The sequence below is a fragment of the Hordeum vulgare genome, unplaced genomic scaffold (genome assembly GCF_904849725.1).
Source record: "Hordeum vulgare subsp. vulgare unplaced genomic scaffold, MorexV3_pseudomolecules_assembly, whole genome shotgun sequence".
Taxonomy (NCBI): Eukaryota; Viridiplantae; Streptophyta; class Magnoliopsida; order Poales; family Poaceae; genus Hordeum; species Hordeum vulgare.
Window position 1 is genome coordinate 25,620 of NW_025422541.1, and position 11,806 is coordinate 37,425.

General features: G+C 41.0%; 2 protein-coding genes across 2 annotated transcripts; one reads left to right on the forward strand and one right to left on the reverse strand.

The window, feature by feature from the left end:
* Positions 1-596: 596 nt before the first annotated feature.
* On the reverse strand, positions 597-3,235 carry LOC123419576 (LEAF RUST 10 DISEASE-RESISTANCE LOCUS RECEPTOR-LIKE PROTEIN KINASE-like 2.4). Its single transcript, XM_045107182.1, has 3 exons — positions 2,433-3,235; positions 1,870-2,051; positions 597-1,748 (listed from the first exon to the last, which is right to left on the reverse strand). Exons 1-3 carry the CDS (start codon positions 3,194-3,196, stop codon positions 622-624), a joined length of 2,073 nt encoding a protein of 690 aa, XP_044963117.1. The 5' UTR covers positions 3,197-3,235; the 3' UTR covers positions 597-621.
* Positions 3,236-3,595: 360 nt separating this feature from the next.
* Positions 3,596-7,238, forward strand: LOC123419577 (rust resistance kinase Lr10-like). Its single transcript, XM_045107183.1, has 3 exons — positions 3,596-4,508; positions 5,690-5,713; positions 5,915-7,238. The coding sequence occupies exons 1-3, from the start codon at positions 3,701-3,703 to the stop codon at positions 6,985-6,987; spliced, it is 1,905 nt and encodes a 634-aa protein (XP_044963118.1). The 5' UTR covers positions 3,596-3,700; the 3' UTR covers positions 6,988-7,238.
* The last annotated feature ends 4,568 nt before the right edge of the window (positions 7,239-11,806 follow it).

Below are 11,806 nucleotides of genomic sequence, written 5' to 3' on the forward strand. Positions count from 1 at the left end.
CGAAGACAACATGTAAGAAGATCAGCTGTGGCATGTGGCTCTGTTCTTAAATGTGTTCTTTAATTCCATGACCGCGACGATTTCTTAGCGGCAAAGAGGGGAAAAGGCTATCTATCTATGTCTTTGCACAATCCTGAAGGGTAGATTATGAGAAACTGCAACAATGCCAATTATGCAGCTGGAAACTCAACCTAGAATGATGTTGCTGTAAACTAAAACCACATCTCAATAAATTTGTGATGAAATTGGAGACCAATGGTTTTATGGGTCTTTCATATGCAAAAGAAAAGAAAATGCATGCAAGCTAGCTTCTCAGTGATAATCTTCATCCACTAACTGTATGTTCTCTGAAAATGTTTCTCAACAAGAAAAAGGCAGCCTTTTGTCACCTCTCACAGACTTATTTGTATCAAGAATTTACTACTCAAGTAATATTTTTCATCATAATTTATCAAGAGTAATGAGCAAACAAATAGATGGATGTAAGATTTCATACTTATTTGATGAAGTTGCTCCGCACAGCAAGCAAGGCAGTTTGTACAAAGCATCTATACTTGGTTCGTATTGTTACAACAATAACTTTTACAGATATAAGTTAATACCACATATTGTATCTATACCTCACACATCGTTTTCCTCTGACACCACACTCAATTCCTCCTCCGAGACCGCCGTCAGCTCGGAAGTGAAATGGTAAGAGTCCTCCACATGGATGTGTCCTTCGTCACAGAAAAACGGCCTCGAAGGCATCTGCAGGCCATCAACCCCAGCCTCCAGGATCTCAATGACCTCGCTCATCGTTGGCCGATCACGAGACCTCATCTGAATACACCATAATCCGACAACACACAGCTTCTTCTCCAGCTCGTGCATGTCGGCAGCAACTGGAGATATCTCGCCCGCTTCTTCCCGGGTCAGCTGGTCGTACACCCATGACGGATAGTACGCCTGGCTTGAGGACCCCATGTTTGGATCAGCGTTCCTTCTCCCGCCGGCCATCTCCAGCAACAGCATCCCGAAGCTGTACACGTCGGACTTGCTGGATATGACGCCGAAGCTCCGGGATATCATCTCGGGGGCTATGTAGCCGACGGTTCCCCGCATGGCGCTCAAAGGAACGAAACTGTCGCCCCTCGGGTACAGCTTGGCAAGCCCGAAATCTGCGACCTTTGGGACGAAATTGTTGTCGAGAAGGATGTTGTGCGGCTTAATGTCAAAGTGTAGAATCTGCATGTCGCACCCCTGGTGTAAGTAGTTGATCCCCCTGGCAATGCCCAGAGCGATCTCGTTGAGCTTGTCCCATGAGAAGCTCTTCTCAGTAGAGAAGATGTACTTGTCCAGAGAACCATTGGGCATGTACTCGTAGACTAAGGCCCTTTGCATTTCCTCCGAGCAGAACCCCATCAAACGCACAACGTTGACGTGGTGGATCCTGCCGATGGTGGAGACCTCGCTGATGAAATCTTCTCCATTGCAATTTGAGTTGCCCTCTAGCATCTTGACGGCGACATGGACACCGCCTGGGAGTAGCATGCCCTTGTACACAGTGCCGTAGCCCCCTTGGCCCAATTTGTCTCTGAAATGGCTTGAGATTGCAACGATGTCTGTGTAGGCATACCTCGTAGGGCCAATCATTTGTTGAATCCTGAGGAACTTCTCAACTGCATCAATTATGATCCTTGTTTTCCAGTACTTGTAGGCTAGGAATATCCATACAGCCAGGGGTGCCAACAAGAACCTACATAGTACTGCCCAACAAGGCGACACATACAGATGTAAGCTAGATACTTATGTCCAAGATTTTGTCCATGATGATTAAAAGCATGTAAATTCAATTTTGAAACTAAAAGGAATATAATTCTCACGTACCGAAAAAGAACTTGGGGACAGCAATCACCGATAATATGGTCACAACAACCAAAACAAACGGTGTTGTGTAGTAGTGATCGTTGGAGTACTGAGTCACGCATTCTAAGAAGTGCACTTCACTCCAGAAAAAAGCATGAGTCCAGTTCACGATGCTTGCACCAGATGATTGCTCCTTGAAGTAGCTGCAGATCATATCATTTTAAAGAAATTGATTTAGAACGGAGCACGGTTCTTGGATTCCATTTGCATACTAATTCAATCCCATTTGCAAACAACAACAGTGTTCGACTTTGCCACCATGTAATTCGACTATGTGTTCTATTCTGGACGGTTGTTTTAAAATTTGACATAATCTAACCTGTGCCCGACATGGATGGAGTAGTGCAATTGATTAACAGACCTTTGCTACCAATTAGCATTAAGTGTGTAAGTACAAGATGAATTAATGACGAGTGTGTAGGTGCTCTACTAAAGATGGGCTTAATAGCCCGACATTAATTCTTGATAAAAGTAGAGAGTAGAGAAACTAAATTAGGGAGGAAACTGAACCACAGGGTGATCACCTGATTGAATTGTTGAGGCATAAATTGATGTTTTTTCTTAACTTCATAGAAGCAGAAGGCCCCGTGGTGTCCACAGGAAATTGGACAGTAAACCCCTTACTTATGACTTGTATGATATCTGCATAACTTGCATTCTGTAGCTGTAGCCAATCAGGAGAATACTCGTTACCAAATGGAATATTGGCCAGGCATCCACAATAAGGCTCAAGATCTTCAACCATACACCCGTAATAAGACACCCAGACATAAACATGTGAATTTTTGGCACTCAGGCAAGCAACGGGCTTGTATGCACTATTCTTCGCTACTGCTCGTGAACAATTAGCAAAACATGCTCTGTAGTAGCTTTGAGTGACCAAATAACGAAGGCCAGGTGGTGAAACTGAATCAATTTCGCCAAAGTATCCATAGGCCAGGTGATTCCTCTGTGGAAGAGGGCAGTTGCTACTGGTATTGAAGTTGGGATCCACGACCCAGAAGTAGGAACCGGTGTAGTTGATGGCAGTCACATAGTATGTTCCTGTGTTGATGTGAATTGTAGCCTTGCTACTGGTGCAACCCAGCTCGTATGCTTCAACACCACACTCACCAGGATCACCTCGCCGACGAAAAGGAGGTCGTATGTCTTGCAGATGCCCACAGGAGAAAGGTGTGCACCCATCGTCTAGTCCTTGGACATGATCTGCTGCAAGAACTGCAACGAGGGAGAAGACAGTTAAGGATTGCAGGGTAATAGAACGATGAAATGCACCGGGGTTCCCCATGAAAGCTTTCTCACAGATGCACTAGGGATTTGATATCCTAGTTTAGTTCTGTTAAGAGTGCTAAGGGGGGCAAGGGATCGACATCGACTAGTTGATCATATCCAGCTGTATATACCAATTAATGGTGTGATTGGGATATGGATTATGACTTCATTGGTATATACATGACGCTCAAAAGAGGAAGATATTCTCTCGATTGTGTAGCTAGGACTAGAAGACGACCCAAGACTTGGAGTCTTCTGTACCATCAATGTTTCCAGAGATTTTCCACACTGTGACAGCTGCCAATAGACTGGACAGTAGGCTGAACCAAGTCTGCAATCACATTAAATCCACAAGAGCATGGCATGGACTATCAATTTAAACACTATCCTCATCATCAGTAGAGCATGACTGTGACTGCTTACCTATAGATGGTGGGGAATAAGTGTTGTTTCTTTTTGCATTGTCCACTCCACTTCTTCTTCTTCTTCCTCTCCATCTCAGTTACAATTGTACGGAAAGATGCGTAAATTACTTGCCATAGCCCTGCTGCTGCTGCTGCCTCTGATCAACCACGGAATCTACTTGGCAACGGCATGGGACGATAAAGATTTCTTCAAATACTGCCCACCATCCCAGTGCAGCGAACACGGCCCAGAGATCAGGTATCCTTTATGCCTTGAATCCAGCAATACATCATCATGTGGTTGTGGTGACAGAACAACCAGGAAGTTAGCATGCTCTGGTCAAGACACCATCCTTTTTCACCCCGTTCTTGGCCCATACAATGTTAGCGCCATAGATTACAGGCGTTCTTCAATGAAGATTATCCCGCTTGTAGACCCATGTTTGGTGCTCAAGCAGAAGCTCGTCATCTCCAGAAACTCATCATCTCCACAAGTTGATGTTTTCAATGATGAGATGCCAAGTAGTGACCGATTTTTCATCCGGAGTTCTCCAACAGCCCTGGTGCACTGTTCAAGAGAGTTCGCACCTGGTGCTGCCGATGGGATTGTTGGCCCAGTCTCCTGCCTTAGCAACACAACCCACTTCTTTTATTTGGTGGCTGGTTATGAAGACATGTCTCTTCTTCCGTTGGACTGCAAGGTCATCACAGTCTCAGATAATGTCCGTGGCGATCTGATACCCATGTATTGGACTTGCAGTCCATTATTCGACCCAGGGTACTTCAAGAAACAAGCAGAAACATTCCTCGGTTCTGCTGAGACCGAGGTGTGTTGGGAAGATTACGATTGCAGACAATGTGAGCGCAGTGGGCGACGCTGCGCTTTCAGCTCAGAACGGAATGAACAATTCTGTATGCCTGGCGGTATGATCAATTCTAACTCTCTAGAACCATGTTTAATTGCATCATCCTGTTTTATTTGTAATGAAGTTTTGAAGTCTAAAACTAGAATTGAGTGAGTGGAAAAAAGGAGAGAGAGGAAAGTATTAAATGGAGAGAGTTGACTAATCATAGACTTAAAATTTCACTCTATAATTTCAGGTGTTTGAATCTCCACGAGAATTTCTGTCAACTATTGTCCTTTCAAAATAGCACCACAAATTATTTAAGTAGCCTTCTTGAGCAAGCACAGTGACCTAAGCACCTGAACTCATAAAAAGTCTGAAAAATTATTGGGGAAAGAAATAATGTTTTGTTCATCTATTAAACACTCGCCTTATAAAATTTATTCATCTATACAACACTCAACTAATCCTTTGGAGATATCAGTCCAATACTTTGGTACAAATTCACAAACACAATTTCAATACAAACAGAATCCTAAAGCATAATACTTCTGAACAACAAAAGAAAACAGAAATGAGTGTGCAAATTATCATTTTTATAAAAAATATAATAAACCTTCCATTCAGGTCAACATTTTACCAACCGGATAATGTCTAGCAAGCCCCAGTGCTCTATCTATGAAGCCTGCCATTCAGGTCAGCGACCCATCCAAGAACCAACCCTTGCCAAGTTTTCCAGGAAGCGCATTACAGAGCCAAGCCGAAAGCAAGGAAACCAGCAAAAAACCATCGACAGCACAATCTTCAACCGGTACCACATCCTCTGTAACATAACACAACAACCAAAGCACGCATAAAAATAGAACAGTTGGTAGGCTGTGTTTCCTTTTGTAATGGGATCTTGAGTAACGTCATTGTCTAAGTTCAGTGTAAAGCTTGGCCAGTACCACAGTATGTTCATGACATTCTCTTCTAGATATGAAGACATGTGGTTCTCCTATATGCTCTCCAAAAATGAAATATGGTTGGTCAGTTGTGACAAAGATTTTCTCTTTCAAAAAGGCCGAAAGATTACTGTTTCTTTGTTTATCATCAAACATTAAAAGCTCTATTGTATCACCGCTAGGGAAATGTATGGCACCAACGGTAGACAACAACGAAAGCAATTTGACAGTTCTACAAAAAAAATCAAGAAGTATTAAGTCATTTATATTTCCTAAACCATCATTGGAGTCTAATTCTCTTTTCTGGTATCTGCAGGTTCCCGTATCAAAGTCATCGCAGGTACTACTTGATTTATACTCTATCGTATTTATATTTGTATTGTTCCTGTACCATTTTAATTTCAAAATTTGTATTATGCAAATCCCTATTGTTGGCTGCTCTGAACCATGACGTGCTCTTATCTGAATATCCACATAAAACTAAGTATGGGCTTTTAATTCCCAGTGGAATATGCTGATGTCATATTGTTTGTTTATTCAGCTACGTCATCGGTGGCCGCATTTGTTGTTCTTTTGTTAACGGTGGCCACTGTGCTTTATCTTTCACTCAAGACAAGATATAACGCGGAGATACATTTGAAGGTTGAAATGTTTCTCAAGACATATGGAACATCGAAACCCACGAGGTACACTTTCTCTCAAGTTAAGAAGATGGCAAGACGGTTTAAGGAAAAAGTAGGGCAGAGAGGATTTGGAAGTGTCTACAAAGGCAAGCTACCAAATGGAGTGCCTGTGGCAGTCAAGATGCTAGAGAACTCTACAGGAGAGGGAGAAGTATTCATCAACGAAGTTGCAACCATCGGACTAATCCACCATGCCAATATTGTCCGCCTCCTGGGATTTTGTTCCGAAGGAATGAGACGGGCTCTTATTTACGAATTCATGCCTAACGAGTCACTGGAGAAATACATATTCTCTAATGACCCTAACATTTTTCAGAACCTTCTGGTACCAGACAAGCTGCTAGATATTTCTTTAGGCATCGCCAGAGGAATGGAGTACCTGCATCAAGGGTGCAACCAGCGCATCCTCCACTTTGACATCAAGCCTCACAACATCCTGCTCGACTACAACTTCAACCCAAAGATCTCAGACTTTGGCCTTGCCAAGTTGTGCGCGAGGGACCAAAGCATCGTCACCTTAACCGCAGCAAGAGGCACAATGGGCTACATTGCACCAGAGCTATATTCCCGGAACTTTGGGGGAGTATCGTACAAGTCGGACGTGTTCAGTTTCGGCATGCTGGTGTTAGAGATGGTGAGCGGAAGGAGGAACTCAGACCCAAGTGTTGAGAGCCAGAACGATGTTTACCTCCCGGAGTGGATCTACGAGAAAGTGATCAATGGGGAGGAGTTGGCGCTTACTCTGGAAGCGACTCAAGAAGAGAAAGAGAAGGTGAGGCAGCTGGCGATGGTGGCACTGTGGTGTATTCAGTGGAACCCGAGAAACCGGCCGTCGATGACGAAGGTGGTTAACATGCTAACAGGGAGGCTGCAGAGTCTGCAGATGCCACCAAAGCCTTTCGTCTCATATGAGAATGAACCTGTGCTGTAATAAATCAGAGGAGGAACTACCATACTCTGTCAGCATTCAGGGACTGGTATATATACTCTGCCAACACTGCATCTGGAGGTGTATGAATAATCACTGGTCAGCGGTCACTACCACTGTAATACAGGATTTGTAGTTGGACTTGTATTTTAACAGCTACTCCCATATTTATCTCTACATAAGTTGCGAATAGCTCGTGTAAAATTCGATACTCTGCTGATTACCTTAATTATCGCTGCATTGCAGTCCGTCCACATCCGACAGTTAGTGACGGAACTTTTCCTTCCCAGCACAAAGTGAATGTGATCCACATTCACACATTTTCACTTGCACATCAGGTAAAATGCCACCATTGAATCGGAATTCCATTTGAGCATTTTCAATTCGAGCTTCGATCATTTGAGTATGATAACAGACTAGTAAATCAGAAACTGTGGGAGGGAGAGGAGTGATGTACCTCTTGATATTATTGGAATATGAGAGGAATCGAAGCTCGGCTAGCTGCTGCTTGCTGCCGTTGGGATTGGGGGGACTGCTGCTGCGGTGACTGCTCCCTGCCGGCTGCGGTTGCTTCTGCTGCTGGGTTTGGGTGACCGGCGCATGCTTGCTGCCGTTGGGAGCGGACGGGGCGGCAGAAGTGGTGGGCGGCGGCCGGCGTCATCGTCGGCGGCGGTGGGCGGAGAAGCGTGGAGGCGGCTGGGAATGGATAGCATCCGTGTGCACGGCCCATAGTGGGCCCTGCGTGAAGCCTACTTCTAACAACAAGGCCAGAGCCCATCACCTTTCCCGGGCCGATCGAGGTCCAACATTGCTCACTTCTCTTTTTTTTTAAATGTTTTTTTAACTCGTTGTGTCGAATAGTTTGAGGAAACAAACATCTTCTTCCCACCCCAACATCTATGTTTGCCCTGATCACCGCCGCCATCCACCTCAAATGATCCATCGAACCAGCATCGGCCGGACCGTCGTCTCTCTCCACCCATGACTGATGTTTGATGTCACCTTCTCCTCTCGGTCTCGAATGGCCCTTTGCCATTGCCTTCGTTCGTTTGCCCCCACCCCGGCCTTCCCTCTTACCTCGCCTTCTCATATTCTAATGAGCCATTCCGCACCCGCATTCACCGCCAATTTTGCGTCATCGCCTTTATTTACGTTGTTGGGTCATCACCGACTCAGGTTCAGTCCTTTTGTTGCATCATCCCCCCCACCACCACCAATCGTCCACCACCGCCTCACCTCCTATCAGCCGCCATGGGGCACTCTACCTCCACCTTGGTGGTGCCACTCTAGCTTCTTTTATGGCCCAGGACGACACGCCAATGCATGTTTGATAAACAATTCGACACAGTGAGACTTGAAAAGGGTTTACACCCCCCACCCTCCCCCCTTAAAAAAAGAGTTTACCACATGGGAAGAAAACATTCGGACACATGGGACTTAAATGGATTGCGGCCACTACGCCCATTCACATAGGTATGCTTTTTTTCTTTCTTGGAATTGTGCTTAAAATATAAATTATAATCCAATCTATAATGAAAAGGAGTAAAGTATTCACTTGTTAAAAAAATCATAAAAATAATTACTTTAAAAATGTTCTTATTTTATATAAAACTTAATGCAATTGACACAATGTTCACGTATACTAAAAAATATTGTTATAATTTGCAAAAGTGTTCATCCCTTTTTAAAACATCTACTTTTAGAATGTTGACTTGTTCGAACAGGATGTTCTTTCAATTTCAACGAGTGTTCATGTCCCTCAAAAAAATGTTCATGTAATCATGATCACATATTTAAGAAAAGAGTCATGCATTTCTCAATAAATACGTATATATATTTTACACAAAAAATATGTAGAGGCAGAAAATGGAGAAAGGGAGAAAAGAGGGGGCGGGGGTGCGGGAGAAAAAGAAAAGGGAAAACCCAAAAAAAAGTAAGAAGGGAACAATGAAAATACTAACATGATACACAAGAAAAGACAAACAAAAACTGAAAACCCCTTACAGGTTTGGGTCCATGTAGGTCACTTTGTTGTTTCCGTGCTACATACTTCTATAGGCGGCAAATACCATTTTGGGCCCATCATGTTTGCATAAAAGGTTATCATGATCCGTTTCCTTGAAAAAAAAGAGGTTATCTTTATCTTTATCTTTCTTTATCTTTACCTCCCTCCCTAATAATAAAGCAAATACGGTTTTTGGTCGTCCGTCTTGAAAATTACCCCTAAAGTTTGCATAAATTAGCCACCATGCCATCGGTAAGTAATAGAAAACGTTTCATAAAGCAAAAAACCTTTGACTGGGCCGGCCCATGTAAAAACAACCTATATTACGCTCTCCATGCTGGGAGAATATCCAACACACCGTATGGGCCGGCCCATGCACAGGCGCCTGCTTTTAGTTCCATTTATTTATTTCTTTTCAGTTCCGTTTTATTTTTTTATTTTAAATAACTTAGAACTTCAAATAATCTTTAAAATTTTAATAAACTAAAAATTATAAATCAACACATTTCAAAAATTAAAATGTTTGTGACTTCAAAAACTGCTCGCATATACAATAAAATGTTTGCAATTTTAGAAAAATATTTGTACAATAAGAAAAGTCCATGATCTCAAATACAATTCCATGTATTAAAAATTATTAAAGGCATTTAACAAAATTCTTAATTTCTAATTCAAAATATGTTAATGCATTTAAAAAATGTCCTAATATTTTAAAAATAGCTAAAGCCTGTTTTGATTGTTTCTTTTTTTATTTAAATTTTTCCGTTCCATTTTTTTTATTTATAATTTAAATAATTTAGAATTACAAAAACTTTTGCATACTAAAAAATAGGAATTTTGAATTAAAATGCTGACGGATTTTTATTTCGAATTAAAAATAGGATTCAAAAAAGCGCCGGAATTTTATATATTTTTTTTTCAAATTCCAAAACAATGTCCATGAATTTCTTCATTACATATAAGTTTTCTCTTCCCGGGGAAGTGGAATATTTTTCAAATAGGGTAGTCGACATATTACAACATCATTTTCTTCATTTCATAGTTTGCCACTACCGTTTTCTTCATTACATATAGATTTTCTCTTCCCGGGGAAGTGGAATATTTTTCAAATAGGGTAGTCGACATATTACAACATCATTTTCTTCATTTCATAGTTTGCCACTACTTTGTGCAGCAGTATGTGGCTCAGCCTTATGTAGGAATTATACATCATTACAATCATTTTCGCATCATCTTAATCAGTCAATTTAGATTTCCGTTCGTCTAAAACTGAAAATTATATTATATGGCATCGTCGACAGATAACAGTAGCCTTTCGACCAATTCTATATTACATGATAGTTTTTGTTGCATGATGTACCTCAAACAACAAGTTACATGTAGAAATCAGACAATTCGTAATATGTTTTGTACCATTTCAATCCATCATGGTATATTTTCTCTTGTGTGAAACTGAAAAGTTGCTTAAATAGCAAAATTTACATATGCTATCAGTCCTGCTTCATTTGTTGATGTCAAAGTTGTCTCTGCAGCAGTATGTAGCTCCTCCAAAAATTTATTTGTACAAATGATACAATTTTAGCAGGTTTAGATAACCTTTTTATTCATTACTGTAAATTTCCATATCCTATAAACTGAAACATTTTTAAAATAAGATAAAAGTCATATTACAACAACCTTTCCTTTATTTCATGCTTCGGGGTTAGTCTCTGCAGCAGTATGTAGCTCCTCTTATATAGGAATCATACATCTGTAGCACCATTTTCGTAGCCTCTCGATTCAACACTCTAGATTTTCACTTCATGTGAAAATGAAAACATATTTACATAGCATCCCGACATATTCCACTCGCCTTTCATTCATTTCAATCTTCAAGAGTAGTTATCGATGCATTATATACCTCACACAACGACTTAAATGTGGAAATCGGACAACTTGTAATATGTTTTGTACAATTCCGTACCATCATGTTATATTTTTCTCTTATGTGAAACTGAAAAGTTGTTTAAATGGTGAAATCGACATATGCTATCAGTACTGCTTCATTTGTTGCTGTCAAAGTTGTCTCCGCAGCAGTATGTAGCTCCTCCAAAAACTTATTTGTACAAATGATATAATTTTAGCACATTTTCTTAATCTTTTCATTCATTACTGTATATTTCCCTACCGTGTAAACTGAAACATTTTTCAAACAGGATATAACTCATATTACAACAACCTTTCCTTCATTTCATACTTCGGGATTAGTCTTTGCAGCAGTATGTGGCTCCTTTTATATAGGAATCATACATCTTTAGCACCATTTTCGTAACCTCTTTATTCATCACTCTAGATTTTCACTTCATGTGAAAATGAAAACATATTTTTATAGCATCTCCACATATTCAACTCACCTTTCCATCATTTCAATCTTCAAGAGCAGTTACCGTTGCATTATATACCTCACACAACGACATACATGTGAAAATCGGACAACTTGTAATATTATTCGTATTGTTTCGGTACAACATGGTATATTTTATCTTATGTGAAAATATATTTTTTAAATAGACAAATCGACATATGCTACTAATCACGCTTCATTTCTTGCTTCCGAATATGTCTCTACAGCAAGATGTAGCTCCTCCAACAACTTATATATGAAATGATATCATTTAACACTTTTCTGGTAACCGTTTTCTTCATTACATATAGATTTTCTCTTCCCGGGGAAGTGGAATATTTTTCAAATAGGGTAGTCGCCATATTACAACATCATTTTCTTCATTTCATAGTTTGCCACTACTTTGTGCAGCAGTATGTGGCTCAGCCTTCTGT